Source organism: Planococcus citri, chromosome 2 (assembly GCF_950023065.1).
Source record: "Planococcus citri chromosome 2, ihPlaCitr1.1, whole genome shotgun sequence".
Lineage (NCBI taxonomy): Eukaryota > Metazoa > Arthropoda > Insecta > Hemiptera > Pseudococcidae > Planococcus > Planococcus citri.
Window position 1 is genome coordinate 68705508 of NC_088678.1, and position 15493 is coordinate 68721000.

At 37.4% G+C, this 15493-nt stretch overlaps 3 protein-coding genes across 9 annotated transcripts in view; 2 read left to right on the forward strand and 1 right to left on the reverse strand.

The window, feature by feature from the left end:
• Nucleotides 1-100: 100 nt before the first annotated feature.
• LOC135837366 (DNA repair protein XRCC1-like) lies at nt 101-3068 on the forward strand. The gene is made up of 10 exons (XM_065352608.1): nt 101-350; nt 438-632; nt 702-1032; nt 1104-1205; nt 1273-1819; nt 1895-2008; nt 2076-2189; nt 2274-2564; nt 2645-2708; nt 2780-3068. The coding sequence occupies exons 1-10, from the start codon at nt 300-302 to the stop codon at nt 2870-2872; spliced, it is 1902 nt and encodes a 633-aa protein (XP_065208680.1). The 5' UTR covers nt 101-299; the 3' UTR covers nt 2873-3068.
• Nucleotides 3069-4639: 1571 nt separating this feature from the next.
• Nucleotides 4640-7831, reverse strand: Coq8 (ubiquinone biosynthesis protein COQ8, mitochondrial). Of its 2 annotated transcripts, none has more exons than XM_065352611.1 (12): nt 7619-7831; nt 7299-7513; nt 7146-7227; nt 6672-7072; nt 6387-6609; nt 6197-6321; nt 5899-6121; nt 5678-5818; nt 5402-5604; nt 5179-5331; nt 4919-5099; nt 4640-4843 (listed from the first exon to the last, which is right to left on the reverse strand). In XM_065352611.1, exons 2-12 carry the CDS (start codon nt 7491-7493, stop codon nt 4752-4754), a joined length of 2019 nt encoding a protein of 672 aa, XP_065208683.1. In that variant the 5' UTR covers nt 7494-7513; nt 7619-7831; the 3' UTR covers nt 4640-4751. The 2 variants fall into 2 exon arrangements, with proteins under 2 accessions (XP_065208683.1, XP_065208684.1); XM_065352612.1 differs by having other exon boundaries at nt 7603-7831.
• Nucleotides 7832-8158: 327 nt separating this feature from the next.
• ZAP3 overlaps nt 8159-15493 on the forward strand; it is a 30044-nt gene continuing 22709 nt past the window's right edge. For 2 of the 6 annotated variants that reach the window (XM_065352618.1, XM_065352614.1), the window contains exons 1-21: nt 8159-8386; nt 8640-8944; nt 9013-9159; nt 9230-9313; nt 9385-9495; nt 9585-9713; nt 9778-10035; nt 10122-11198; nt 11277-11343; nt 11939-12044; nt 12119-12178; nt 12295-12432; nt 12506-12618; nt 12718-12852; nt 12941-13033; nt 13102-13207; nt 13295-13679; nt 13768-13887; nt 13975-14151; nt 14231-14398; nt 14484-14645. In XM_065352618.1, the coding sequence (XP_065208690.1) occupies nt 8645-8944; nt 9013-9159; nt 9230-9313; nt 9385-9495; nt 9585-9713; nt 9778-10035; nt 10122-11198; nt 11277-11343; nt 11939-12044; nt 12119-12178; nt 12295-12432; nt 12506-12618; nt 12718-12852; nt 12941-13033; nt 13102-13207; nt 13295-13679; nt 13768-13887; nt 13975-14151; nt 14231-14398; nt 14484-14645 (3936 nt within the window). In that variant the 5' untranslated portion in view covers nt 8159-8386; nt 8640-8644. Of the gene's footprint in view, nt 8387-8639; nt 8945-9012; nt 9160-9229; nt 9314-9384; nt 9496-9584; nt 9714-9777; nt 10036-10121; nt 11199-11276; nt 11344-11938; nt 12045-12118; nt 12179-12294; nt 12433-12505; nt 12619-12717; nt 12853-12940; nt 13034-13101; nt 13208-13294; nt 13680-13767; nt 13888-13974; nt 14152-14230; nt 14399-14483; nt 14646-14881; nt 15083-15493 lie in introns of those variants that run through there. The other 4 variants (XM_065352616.1, XM_065352617.1, XM_065352619.1 and 1 more) reach the window with 3 other exon arrangements.

Sequence of the window (15493 nt, forward strand, 5' to 3'; positions counted from 1 at the left end):
AAATCAACCAATCAGATTCAGCGACACTAGCGATCCTAGAGAACGTGTTGGTTACAACGATCTCATTCTGCAATATTTCATCTGTGAACATTCTGATTCCATGTTTTTAAAATTTTTTTATCAAAATTGACTCGTAATTTTTGCAAATTCACCAAGAATTATTGAAATATTTATTCATTTAATTGTGAAATTATGTAAATTGATATATTCAATGTTCATTCTATGAAAATTCAAGTGTAGTTTGATCAACAGTTGAACGTGAAACTTTGGAAATAACATCAAAGACAGAACGTTTTCTCATGCCGCCTGTAAAATTTTCCCGCGTAATAAGTGTCACTTCGGAGGATCCGGTAAGATTACACAAATCATTAAATATATGTATAAATAACATTACAAAAAATACCAACTCTACTCAATTGAATTGACTCTGTTCACAGAGGTACCCTGCGAAAAATCTACTCAATTCGGATGTCGTGAGTCCTTGGAAATGTAAAGAACCAGGTGAAAAACAGGCAGCTATTATTCTACAACTGGATGAATCATGTGTAATCCAAAGTATAGATATTGGCAACGAGAATTCAGCCTTTATCGAGATATTTGTCGGAAAATCCATAACTCCTGATAGTTTCGAGGTAAACGAAACACTCACGTGTGATAAATTCACCTGTTACAACTTCTATAACACTGGTTTTCATCTACAGATTCTTCGTGTAGCTTCCGTATTGATGTCAGTACAAGATTGTAAAACTGGTAACAACAAAAACACTGTGAGGTTTTTCAAACACGACGAATTCGCCAAACCTGTCTCGAATCAGTCGTGGGATCAGTTGAAAATCGTTTGCACGCAGCCGTTCAATAAACATGCCCAATATGGAATATCATTCATTAAAGTACATTCCAAAAGTGATACTGCTCCCGTTAGTAATTCAGTTTTTGGTAAATTTGCTATGAAAAAAGATGAAAACGACGATGTGTCGATATCTACCGGTAGCTTTTTCGCTAAAAGGAAATTATTAACGCAGGATGTATCAGGTAAACGACTAAAACTCTCTATTGACTCTCTTATTTTCACTCGTGAAAGTAAACACATAATATTTTCACAGCTGCATCTGCCATTAGACAAGCGGCGAATGATCCTAGTGGTTCAATATTGAATAAAGTGACTACCGGTACGAAACGACTCAGTGATTTGTTACCAAATAAAAGTAAGCTGTTTATAAATTTTTCTCTGTTGATCGAGTTTTTTCGAATCTAATCCACGCATATTTTCAGATACGAAAAAACCTCGTACAAACGGTGACATAAACGATGACTCGTTATCAAACGATTGTCGTCGTAGTACAAAAGGACGTTTATTATACTCGCAAGACGACGCTGACGATGATCAGGATGACGACAGTTCTTCTAAACCAACCACTCCTTCTAGTTCGCAGAATAAAAATCAGACTCCTAAACGAGATACACCGACTACTAAAAAAAAGGATACCCCTGTTACTCCGAAAATTACACCTAAACGAGATACTGTTTCTCCTGCTACTCCTAAAAACAAACCCAAAATCAACGATACGCCGAAGCAAAAAAACACCAAAGATGAACCATCTAAAAAACGTGTCAACAACGATCCTCCAACTGGTTCGCAGAAACCCCCGAAAATCGATATTGCTCCGAAAAAAAGAAAACCGTTTAATAAACTATTGGAAGGTGTTGTATTTGCCATCAGTGGGTATCAGAATCCATTCAGAGGCGAACTAAGGTCGAAAGCTATGAAAATGGGTGCCAAATATAGAGCTGATTGGGATGATACTTGTACACATCTGATGTAAATAATTAGTATTTCTTGCGATTTTTATTCGAATTTTTGAAATGGATTTTTAGTAATGCAGAATTGTTTCAGATGTGCTTTTACGAATACACCGAAGTATGTTCAAGTTCTAGGTTTAGGATGGATTGTTCGAAAAGATTGGATTGAGGATTGTTTTAAATCAAGGAAACGTCTTCTAAGCTCAGGGTAAATATTTGTGGCAATGAATATGTACTTTTGAAATATGAAAATATTCTAATCTAATTTCTCTCAGGTATAAGTTGGATAAAAATGATCCTTACGCCAATTCAAACGACGAAGAGATTTGGGAACTTGATAAAACCTCCACCAACGACCCACCTTCTCAACCACCTCCCAAAGAGAAAAAGTAAGTCAACATCTGAACCCCTTGTCAGTTGTCAATTTCTCTATTTCATTGGCTAATATTCTGTTTCGTTTGTTCGTTTCCTAGAGTGACTTCTCAACCAGTGAGCACTGCTTCGTCTAACGACTTGATTGGTTCGCAAGATCTTACTCAATTTGATCCCGGTTCTCCGATATTTGATCAGCCTCAGACAGACATTTATGATGTTGAAACAGACGTCGATAGCGAGCACGAAGATCCTCAGCTCGACTTGAAATACGAAACAGTTTCGATGAAAGTACTTCCAGAGTTCTTCAAAAATAAGAAATTTTATTTAGGAACTGATTTATTACAATCTGCGTCTAAAACGCTTCGACGATATATTACCGCTTATAAAGGGTAAGTAATGTTGATTTGGGTACATTGTTGTGTTCGTGTTACGGCTTCAAAATAATTATTGAACGTTTTTATTTTGTCAGAGAACCTCAAGAGGATGTTGATGAAGCTGATTATATTATTAGTGAAGAAACAAGATACAAAGATGTAAGTATCGTAAAATTTCATTATTTAAAGTATTTTTTGAAATGTTTTAAGTGAAATTATTTCAATTTTAGAACGTATCTGGTACTCCTGTCGTGTTACCTGACTGGATCTGGGAATGTAGCGACCAAAAGAAATTAGTCCCAGTTGATAATTATTTAGTGTAAATTTTTATGACCTTTTTTATACTAACTTAATTTTTTTTTTTTTATTCAGCTGTATAATATCATCGTAAGATTATATTGGAAGGGAGAGCACAGTATTTCACATAACTTTGTCGAATAAGTCCGGCTGTACGCTCCTTTCATATCACTGATTTCTGGTTTAGTACAAAAAAATAAATCCCTCTTCTTTGTGTCGTAACCGTTCTGATAATCGGGATTATTTTATTCGAGGTCGTTCTACTTTTGCATCGGAAGCCCCATTTCTGGGAATAGATTGATCTGAAACTTCTATAATCAAAATTTCAGCCGGCGAAATGGATTTTTTCATTTTTGGCCAATTTTTTACAGTTCAAAAATGCCAAATAAAAAATCCAAAAATGGCAAATTTTGGAAAATTCAAAAATGACAAATTTCTGAAAAATTCAAAAATGGAAAATTTTTGAAATTCAAAAATGACGAATTTTAAAATTTTAAAAATCCAAAAATGGTAAATTTTTTGAAATTTTGTCATTTTTAAGTCACTTTTTTAAAGTAAAAAATTATGAAAATTTGGCTGTTATGGACTTAACTAAACAAAATGTGATCATTTCCAAGACATTCTGGAGCCTCTAACACGATTTTAGATTTTTCCTGAATTTTTTGAATTTCTCCAGAAAAATGCGGAAATTTATTTGGGCAGAAAAATCCGCTCTGGACCCAAATTTTTCCATTTCTGACCATTTTGAACCTTCATTCAACTGATTCATTTAAAACTGAGATGATTTGGTAGGAGAGAGTCAAACAATTGAGTTTTTTTTCAAAAAAAAGAAATTGAGTCAGGCTATTGAGAGTTATCTTTGTCAAAAAATGACAAAATTCAAGAACTTGAATCTTAAAAAATTAAAATGTAGTTTTTTGGATTTTTCTTATTATTTTTTGATTTGAAGCGAGCACAAGTTCCACTTTTCCATAATCCAAGAGGGAGGGGGGTTGGAGATATCTACTGCTGTTTTTCTCATAAAAATTTCCCAAATCCAAAAATAAGAAAGCAAACACCAAAAATGTACAATTTTTCTCATTTTTTGAGAGGGGAAAGAAGAAGGAAAAGGTAAAATTTGAAATTCAATTTTTTTCATCATGTACAGTGGTCAAAATGAACCAAATCCAAGGGTTAAAACGTTAAAAATAATGTGAAAAAAGTTCATTTTTTGGATAATTTGGAGGGTGGGGGGGGGGGATTCTCAGGATTTTTTTTCATGGAAACAAAAAAAAAATGAAATCTTTTTCCAAACTTCGCTCTTTCCAGCCATTTTGGAGCCTTTACTGCCACCAACAAAATGTTATATTTTTCCAATATTTTTGAATTTCTCCAAAATGAGCTCAAATCAACATGGACAATTAAAAATCGAGTTCTGGCCTTTTCTCGACCTGCTTAAATTTATTTCCACACCTTTTGGAGAAATTCATAAATTCTGAAGAAACCGAAAATCAATATGGAGGCTCCAGAATAATTGGAGATAGTGAATTCGGTCAGGTGAGTCCACATTAGCTTTATCAGAACTGTTTTTTTTTATCAATTTTACATAGAAAATGCTTTTAAAAAAGACCCAAATTTCAGGAAATTGTCAAAAATTCACAAAAAATTGTAAAATCAATTCAAATAGCTGAAATTTTGGTTACGAGGGTTTTAGACCATGCCCTTTACAAAAATCACATTTTTGTTCAAATCGAAGGCAGACACTTCGAGTGAGCGTTGATCCATTTGTTAGTTGGAGATTGAATCGATAATCGTTGATTTATTTGTTTATTTTTTACACTGTTTACATCTTCATTTACATAACAAATTATTTGTTTAAAGCTCTACGAAATTATTGCACATAAAAATCCCCAAACAGATCTCTTTTCACTCGTCGAATTTATAGTTATTGTACATTTCCATGAACAAATCATAGCATGAAAGCTTTGATTTCAGTTTGCTGTATAAGAGAAAAGCACCTGCAAAAATTTCAAAATTTAGATCACTTGGTCGAAATAAAATGAAAATATCACATGTGGGATATGATACCGCACCTGATAATTTACGATGCAAAGAGTAAACTTCTTCCGGAGGGGGACATAATCTGTGATGAATCATGGTAGGAACAAGAGCTTGTATTCTATGAACAGTGTTCTGTTTACTGAAATCGAACCCTTCTTTACGCAGTATCTCGCCCAAAATCATAACAGCGTCTACGTGAGCATCTTGCATTATCTAAAAAACCAACTCACATTAATATAGGAGCACCAGCTTGAGAATTCTATCGTGAAAATAATAGATTCATTCATCTCACTTTAGATTCATATCCAGTCAAAAATCCCATTTTCTCAGAATAACTTAGCACTAGAGCTCTATCTCCATCGACAGCTGCTTTAGCTACACGAAGATACTGATCCATGAATTTCTTGCTGTACTCTCGAGATGCTCCGAAATCGAGTAAAACGAGCTGTAGGTTGATGGAAAATTCCATTTAAAAAGGATCAAAATAATCGATCATGAGATGACATAATGGTGACCTGTTTGGTGTTGGTGTTGTAAAAGAAATTGGACCAGTTGGGATCGGTTTGCATGTAACGGAATTCGAACATTTCTTTCAGAACTAGGTGATGAATCAGCATTGAAATATGACAACGAGTATTATAATCTAAATCAACGCATTTATCGACTGGTATTCCTTCTATGAGTTCTGAGGTAAATACTCCTTTAGTGCAGAGTTCATCTGTACGAATAAAAATTGAACGAAATTAATATCAACAAAAATGGAAACGACAAATGAATACTGGTACGAGTACCTATGACTTCGGGAACGTAATATTGTGGATAGGGGGCGAGTAATTGTTTGAATTTTTTAGTACATTCGGCTTCTCTTTCGTAATCTACTTCCCAAGCGAGTTCTCTTTTAGCTACATCTACTAAGTTATCGATAAACATGCCTGAAATGGAATAAAATATTCGCCAATTTATTCGCAAAAATCAACTCGAATATTTATTCCTTTGAATTAGAGATTTTTACCTTGAGGGAAAATATTCCAAACTTTGAGAACTGACATTAAATTATCGATATCACTTTCAATGCCCTGAGCTACTCCCGGATACTGAATTTTAATAGCGACGTCTCTGCCATCTGGTAAAGTACCAGCGTGTACTTGCCCAATAGAAGCGGCAGCAAATGGTTTTACTTCAAAGGAAGCGAATTTTGATTTCCAATCATCGCCCAGTTCTTTTCGCATCACGTTCTGAAATACGTTTAATTCATGTTACGATAAAGTATGAACTCTTCCGGAGATTTTTCTTCTATGAGAAACACTCACTTCAACTTGCCAAGTGGGCATAAAATCAGCAGATTGTCGTACTCTTTCGAAGAGTTTTTGAAACTCAGGACTGATGATGTTGCTATCTTGAATACTAAAAATCTGACCAATTTTTAAAGCAGCTCCTGTAACGTAAAAATAATATCAGTAACATTGAACTAAATGAATCGAATTCTAGTGGACAGCTCACCTCTCACTTTACATAAAGTGTTGACAATTCGTTCAGCGTTCGCAGGTGTAATAAAAACTTTATCTAAAGTATTCGCAACTGAATTCGTTTCAGACATTCCTAATGTTCTTCGAGTAATCTCAGCTACAGTTCCTATTCCTAATCCTGCGAATAGACCGCCGAAAGAAACAACTCGAGCTATTCTGGACGCCGGTACTGCTCTTTCTTTAGCTTTATCACTCAACTAGAAAACAACATTGATTATTTTGAAATTTTAAATCAAGACTAAACGAAGATGAACACTACCTTTGGTAAATTCTTCGATGCTTTAGAAGCCTTAGGAGTTGGTATCGTTTTAGTTTCCTGAGTTTGTTTCGATTTTGAACCGCTTTGAATTGGTATTTCAGTTTGTTCTGGTTTCGTCGAGGTGATATTTTGAGCTAATCCAGTTATTTTGATTGGTTCGAAATTGGGTATATTAATTGTTGAAATTTCAGGTGTATCTGATTTGGTTATATGAGCAATGGGAACTTGAACCGGTGGTTTTTCAGTAATGTGGATTTCTTCTTTGATGCCAACGTGTTCGTGTTGTAAAGGCTGCAGAATCGATTTATACGAGAATTCAATATTTGGCACTTCTACGTTCAAAATGAATTCTTTGGGGATTTGTAAATCATCTTCGGATGTTTTTTCTGCAGCAGGGCTTGCTGAAATTGAAAAATTTCACGATGATTTTCAACCATTGCATTTGAAGTTATACTCGTTTGTAGGGTTACCAACCTTGAGCATATTTAGCAACAGCGCTTAATCCTTCGAATACCATAGAAGATCGTTGCAGAATCTCGCTGACATTTTTCTCCAACTGAAACACAATAATATGTTGGTGTTTCACGTTTTTCCCATGTTCACTTTCAAGTTTAGAAGCAAACGTACCTGACCGGTTTCCAAATTAGTATATTCTTTGACTTTCTCGTTCACAGTTTGAGAAGTTTGTTCGACAGCGCTTCTTATAATAGAATGATTCCAGGTTTCTTTACATTGCATATCCTGTAATTTGACTGCTTCAGTCAGCACAGACTGGAGTCCTTTGAGGACTCCTGTGATATAGGTGCCTTTTGGGCAGCTCATTTCAGCCAAACCTCGCACGACTGAAAGAAAATTTCGATATGAGAAACAAATGCGAAAGATTTACTTGACGATCTTGGCATAAATAGTTAAGTAATTTATTTCATCATACAGAGCAATTGACATACTGAGGACGTTTGATGATAAATTGGCAACCGATTCAAGCAACACAAATGAAGGTAGAAAATCAGGTGAAGGATCGATGTAGTTTTCAAGTAACCGATAAGAGTCACCACTTATTGAATATTTTCCAGCTTTTTCATCGATAATTCACCATTTAATCGGATATTTCTACAAATTTTTTCGAAATTTTGAAATTTTCCTCCATCTGCTTATCAGTTTGGATCTCTTATCATCGAAAAAATGTAAACAAAAAATAGATAGGTAAATGAGATAGGTAAGCAGGAATTGAATTTTTTATTTTTTATTTACCAGCAAAAATATCACTTCGATGATCATTTGAATGATTTATTATTTATTTTTGATCACTTAAAAAATCAGAGAACTTAATTTCACTTCATAAATTCTTGAAAATGAAAGAAAAACAGAAAAAATGTAATTTTCCAACTCTTATTCCAATCCTCTTCTCTGATTGGCTGATTCATTTTCTCATCAAATCCTGATTTTGAGATTTTGGCTTGGCCTGGTAACACAACAAAGATGGCAGTGCTGAGTGTTGTTGAGGGAAAAGGAAAAAATATAAGTTTTCATCGGTCGACGGTTTTCATCGTAGATTTTCGCGAAAATAATAATTCATTTTGTATTTTGTTATTAAATTTATCGCTCGTATTGAAATTTTGGTTCTAGTATTGTGTTATTCGTTACCATTTTGTCTTAGAACGATAGAAATACCGTATAATTCAAGTGTTGACTGTAAGCCGTACGATGACTTTAAGGTATAATTTCAACTTAAATTCTTCATGTATTTCATTTTATTTTTAAGTACTCTTATTCATAATAATGTGTTGCGAATGAGCATCATTTCACCTGACTCAAGTCACACAAGCCGGCTCGAGTAATGGCGCCGAAAATCGTAAACTTCTAGAACGCTTACTTCGTAGCGTCCCCCATTCCAATCCTAGTTAGCTCGTATCTGTTTCATTGTTCTTTATATTAACTTATTTAATCACGATGAATTTCTTTGCGCAGATAAAATGCACGCTTCGTGGAATCAATGGGGTGGTACGGTAGCTCCGCAAGTTACTCCTTACGGAGCTGCGTATCCTCAAGCGGCCCCTCCAGCTACGCCATTCGGTTCGGTGAACCCATTCCAAGCAGCTCCTCCTGCAACAACCCCGGCAGTTCCTTCAGCTTATCAGAATCCCTTGTACGCTCAAACTCAACCACCACCGCCCCAGCAGCCGCCTCAAACACCCCAGCAGCAGCAACAATGGCAGCAGTGGGAGCAATGGCAGCAACAGTATGCTCAGTGGCATCAGCAGTATGGAGACAAAGTAAGTTATTTGGTACCTCTTAAAGTTAAGTATTCGACTCTCGGATTAATTTTGTTCGATATTTTCAGTACCAGGGGCCGCTTCCAACCGGAATGGTGCCTCCGGCGATGCCAGCTGTACCGAATCCGTATCTTTCGATACCTCCGTTACCTCCTGGTGCTCCTACCGCTCAACCACCGCCTCCGGATTCGGTGCCTCCTCCAAGTACAGATAAAGTAAGCATCGAATGAGCTCGCGATTTAAATTTTTGATCGGATGATTGTAATTAATTCGTATTTATCGCAGAATGATACCGATCCTGGTAAACGAACGTCGCAAGATACCGGAAAAGAAGAAACCAAGAAGCAGAAAACTGGTAAAGGGAAAGCGGTGAGTGGAATTATTAATCTTGGCTAATTTTCGTCGCAATTTTACTCATGTTTGAACGTGTTGTTCTCTAGGAAACTGTCGAAGATCTGATCGAACAAGAAAAAACCTTCGACGAACAGTTCAAAACGTGGGAATCCTCGTTTATCAAATGGAAAGAACAGAATGCCAACCACCCAGATAAAGTAAGCTCTCAAATAGTGATTTTCCATCATCTTATTTCCTATTCATTCATTTCAAAAATTGTCCATTAACTTGATGTTTTGATTATTAGACGCAATACAAAGAATACGAAGCGAAATGGGAAAGTTGGCGAGAGCAATTGATTCAGAAACGTGAACAGTTGCGTAAGAAACGAGAAAATAAAGAGGCCGAAGTCGCAGCTGCGGCAGCTGCAGCAAAAGTACGTCTTCATTTATCTTAAAATGAGGTTTAGAATGCTGTAATTAATTAATTTATGTTTGCAGGAGGCTGCTTTAGCTACAAGTAGTAACGCTCCTGGTTACAGTACAGCTAGTACTGCCGCTGTAACTCAGAGTGCTCCGTATATGCCTTCTTCTATGATGTATCCAATGGCCGGCATGTATCCAACTCAAGATATGTCTCAGATGGCTAGTCAATCGCAAAACTTTATGCCCAATTATCCTATGTATAACATGCCTCCGCCTAACGCGATGCCTCCAATGAGTATGATGCCTCCAATGCCCGGGCACGATCAGCAAAATGTAATTCATATTTCAATCTTTCTGATCAATAGTGTATTTGTCTATTGAAAAAGAACCGTGTTAAAACTCATTTTTTCCCCTTTTAGAAACAGAAAATGGATCCCTCAAAACCCAACCAGTCACTAGAATTCTTAACATCTTCGGCTTCAAACGCGAAATCTATCCCCGGATTAGATCTAGTTGGTTCAGATAAACCACCTAGCACTGCTGCTACTGCTGCTACCACTGCTGTTCCACCAGGCTCTAGTATTCCTAGTTCGAAATTGTTTGCTTACAATCAAGATGTAACCAAACCTCTCCACACATCTGACGACAAACCGTTTAATTTTCCAACACCGCCTCAACCCAACAACTTCAACTACAACGAGCAGTCACGAAACCAGTATTCTTCATTTCAGCTATCTCGACCGCCTCCTTCGCTACCTCCGAATCAGTTCCAGAAAAATTACCCTTACGATCAGACTTACGATCAGAAAAACGATTCGAATGATTTCCCACCCGATCGTAACCGATTCGATGACAACTTCGGTAACCATCCAGGACCACCGGGACCGAATACGAAATTCGATGACCATCAAGGACCACCTGGACCACCTGGACCGAATTCGAAATTCGATAATTATCGACCTCCTCCCGTCGACATGCGTAATAATCCACCGCCTGATAATAAAAACTCGAAATTCGGCGGCACCACGTACACTCCTAATTTCAATTCGGAGAAATACGCCAAGTATTACGAAGACGAATACGACGATAGCCGGTTCAGAGATCCAGAACCCTCGGAAAGTCCTCAACGTAACAATAACTCCCAATATAATAATTACGGCCGCAACGATCGCGATAATTTCTCAAACTTTAGACAAAATAATTTCGGAAACAATAGGGGTGGATTTAATAATAAATTCGACGACTTCAATAGAGATTTCAATGAACCACCCGGTAACCGTAAAGAAATGGGTAGAGGTCGTGGTAGATCCAGCGGAAGACCGCCGTTCGGCGATGCCAATCAACCAGATGGGCCGAATTCCTTCAATAATAGATATAGAGGATTCGGTAGAGGTCAATCTAGTGATAATGCCCCTCGTCCTAATTTCAATTCTTGGCAGAGTAATGATCCACTAGCGCCGCCCGATCGGTTTGATAACGCTGATAATGATAAACCTGTGAGTTGTTCGTCATTTTAATTGTGGTGGAATAATGTTGTTTCGATTACTGATCGATTGATTTTTTTTTTCTCTCAGCAGGACTTTGGTAAACCTGTTTCGTTGCTTGATTTACCGATGATGAAGCCGCCCGATTCGTTTGACAGTGAGTAAAGTCTATTTTTGATTTCGAATATTTGCATTTTTTAAAAAGTTTTCCACAAGAGCAAAAAATGTGATGCCGAGAACCCCCCCCCCCCTCTTTGATTTGAAAGATCAAAAATTGAATTTATACAAAAAATTCTCCATTTTTGCATTACCAAATTCAGGAATTTAAATATTTTCAATTTTTTTTTGTTTTTCTTGTGAGGAGGAGGGGTGGGGGGGAGTCAAATTTTTTAATGACGTTTCTCATAAAGATGGGCCAAATCGTTTTTGGAGTTTTCTTATTTTTTGAGAATTGGAGGGGGGAAGTGCTTTCTGGCATGGTTCAATTTTCAAATTGTGGCACTTGAGATTTCTTTTTTGCATAAAAATCAAGAACTTTAGGGAGTGCAAGTGAGACAAAATCACCAAAAATTCTCGCAATCATGAATAAAGTGACAAGAGTCATCTTGAAAAACATTTTTTTAGGGCAAAGAAATTTTTCCGGCCTCCCAAGTTTTGTGTAGAATTATTTTCTGAAGCATTTTTTGATTCATTGATCATTTAAATAATCCCGAGTTGAAGATGTATTATAATTTGATGAATTTATTTTTCAGAAAAACCGTTCGATGATAAACCCGGTGCACCTTTTGGTAATGACAAACCTCTTGATAGTAACTTTCCGAAAAATGATTCTTTCAAAGTTGGTGATATGGACAATAGGTCGGTGCAGATTGATGAATTGGTCATTCGTTGTGGTAATTTTGATTTTTCATTTCGTATGTTTTTTATTTCAGTCGTCTTGGATTCAATGTTCCTCCTCCATTTAAAGGAAATTTCGGAGATGCTGATAATAGGTGAGTTATTTGGAAAAAAAAACGTGAATAATTTAGCAAATAATTATGGATTATTTGTACTTCTTTTTGTAAGCAATTCGATTCATTTTTGATTTGATTTGATTTTTTTTTCGTAGTCGTCCTGGACCGAGAGACCCGAATTCGCAATTTGATGGCCCCGGCGGTAGACAAGGTCCAGGTCCAGATATGAATAAATTTCAACCTCCAGAATCGTTCCCTCCTCCAAAACCTCAACGGAATGCCTCTAATCTACGGTAAATGTAGCATTTGAAACACTCCTTTGTGGTTTTCTCATTTTTTTTTTCAACTCGACCGTTTGTTTCACAGTAATAAAGACGATGCGGCTGTTGATAAACCTGCGCCTGCGGAAGCAGCCCCGCAAGACTTGGTACCCTCGTTGGTATTCGACTACGAACATGTCAAGAAAACTTCGGCTGAAAGTACGTAAATTGGTTTCGTCAGCTCGATGTTGTTTTCAATTCGCAAGAATAATGTTTTCACGATTTTGATTATGTTTTTTTTTTTTTTTTTTTTTTTAGCTCTTCCTTCGACGTTCGATGCAGTTTATATTTTCGATTATGCTCATGGAAAGAAAAAGGCTGTGGATAATAAAGATTTTATCGAGAGTTTAGCCTCCGAAGTCAAAGCTAATGATAGAAATTCGTGGCAAGGAGGTAAATATCGCAGATGGTGTACGACAACGGTGAAATAAGAGATGCTTCGATGATATTGATTAACTTTTTAAACTTTTTCTCGACGCAGAACCTTGGCAGAATAATAAAAAACCTGCAGAGGTGGCCGAACCTTTGCCACAACGCAATAAACCGAGTGACGATCTGACTAAAGAGTTGGCTGGTGAGTTTAAGACGAGCGCAGAAGTAATTTCTTCAAACGTAGATAGTAATTCGAGTGTTTTTTGACAGCCATATTGAATAAATCCGAGACTAAATCCGAACCGTTGACCGAAAACAAACCGAAAGAAGTTAATAAAGACGACGTAGTGGAGAAGAAAACCTTCAGTGCTCCATGGTATGTGTCGAATCATCTTATTACACACTCGTATTTTCTTTTGAGAATCTTGAGTGGAAATTTCATTCGATTTGGTTAATTTTCCAGGCTTCGCGATACAGTAAAAGAGGCACCAGCTAAAGTTGACGAGCCAATGGAGCAGGAACCGCCAACGGAAGTAGTACAGCCTCCGTTAGCGACAGTTGAGCAGCCTCCGTCAGCGACAGTTGAGCAGCCACCGCCAGCAATAGAGAAGCAGCCTCCGCCAGTGGCAATGGAGACTTCAACGCCGATAGTTCAGCCACCACCAGCGCCTGCTGCTACTTCAGTGGCAAAGCCCACAGTAACGGAGAAAACTCTGCTACCCGCTAATTCCAAATTGATAGATGATTTATTACTACCTCCTGGTCGCCATTCTAGACCAATTAAATTAATCATTGTAATGAGAGGTCCTCCTGGCTCTGGTAAAACGTATACGGCCAAGTTGATCAAGGTACGTACCGATGAAAACGTCTGAGAGATTTCCAGTTTTCTATTTTGTATTCTCCACTCTAATAAATGCGTATTTTTACCGGTAACAGGATAAAGAAATAGAAATGGGTGGCACTGCGCCTCGTATTCTCTCCTTAGACGATTATTTCACAAACGAAGAGGATGTCGAGTCAACCGATCCCATCACCGGAAAGAAAATTACAAAAAGAGTAAGCCCAAACGATCGAATCACCTTCTCCAATCAATTATAAACTTCCTTCACCATCTAATTCGCTTTTTTTATCTTACTCGCGCAGGAAACTGTTTACGAGTACGAAGCTGAGATGGAACCGAGCTATCAAGAATCGCTGGTGAAATCATTCAAGAAACAAGTCAGCGACGGATTCTTCCCGTTCATTATTATCGACTGTATCAACGACAAGGTCAAAAAATACGAAGAAATGTATTCGTTCGCATTGTCCAAAGGATTTCAAGTAATTTCCTATCCAGTTTTAATATTATTTCCAAACCCGAGAATTCGAATTAGTATTACAAACGAACTTCATTCGACAGGTATTCGTTTGCGAAATGGATATGGACGTGAGCACATGCAGTAAACGCAACGTCCACAAAAGGACCGAAGAAGAGATTCAAAAATTAGTCGACGGATGGGAGAAAACGCCTCCATCGCAGACCACCCTCGATATAAGATCACTTCTTCAATCGGCCGCCATTACCGAGGTTGTGCATGGTTTTAATTTACACGAAATGTTGAAAATTATCATCTCCAATTACCGACTGATCACGATACCCTTTTTTTCCTCAGGTGGATATGGTCGATGTCGAAGAAGAAGTCTCTGAAAAAGACAAACCAACCAAAGAAACGGAGAAAGACGAAGAGCCTGATGACGAGAACGCCGAACCGGCCGCTGAATCAGACGAACAAGACGAACCGACCGAAGAAGAACCCGAAAAGGCTGGAAAAGAGGTAAGATATGGTGGGAATCTTCGAAGAAGAATCGAAATACCCGTATATAACGTCGAGCGTTATATTTCGACGTCTTGAGAAGAAAATACTTGTTGACGGAATGCGTTTTTACGACTATCCAAGGTCCGATTGTGTGGACTTATTTAAGATCCGAGAGTTTATCGAGATGCAAAGTGGAAAAGTGTGGCGAGTTGTATTGCGAATGTATGATTGATTCGATTGATCTGTTTTTCTAGGAACCGTTCTAAAAGTGACGAGAAGACGATTGAGTATAATCGTGTTCGTTTTGTAGCGAAGTTGGTATTTTTTGACGACGTGGTGAAGATCGATCGTTTCACCGAAGTTTTGTACGAGTTTGTTACCCTTATGAGTTTTTGAAATTGCATGTAGATGTGTGCCAAGTGCTGTATTTGAAATACATATTATGATTTTCATGTCTCATCTCTGCCGTTCTCTGTTCTTCGATGGCTGCTTCTGTCGGAACAGAGTCACTCCCCATCCCCCTCTTCGTACGTTAAATAAATCGGTCTTGAAACGTTTGTGAATATTTTATAGTTGGTAAAAATATTCATCCCTCCAAAATCAGTAGTCTGCGAAAACTCCACTTCATCGATGGATCGTATTGATTAAAAACGGTGCTCTACCCCACTCCCTTCTCACCCTACCACAACTACCAATTCACTACCCTTTTTTTTTTGCCAAATTATCGTAATTATCGTTGCTCGGATGTTCGTTTGACGGAGATGACTAGAATTTTGTTTCATTTTGAGCGAAGATTAAGACATAATGAGAGAACGATGTGATCAATTTTTTTGCAGAGTTGAAAAAAGAATGAATTAGATGCGAAT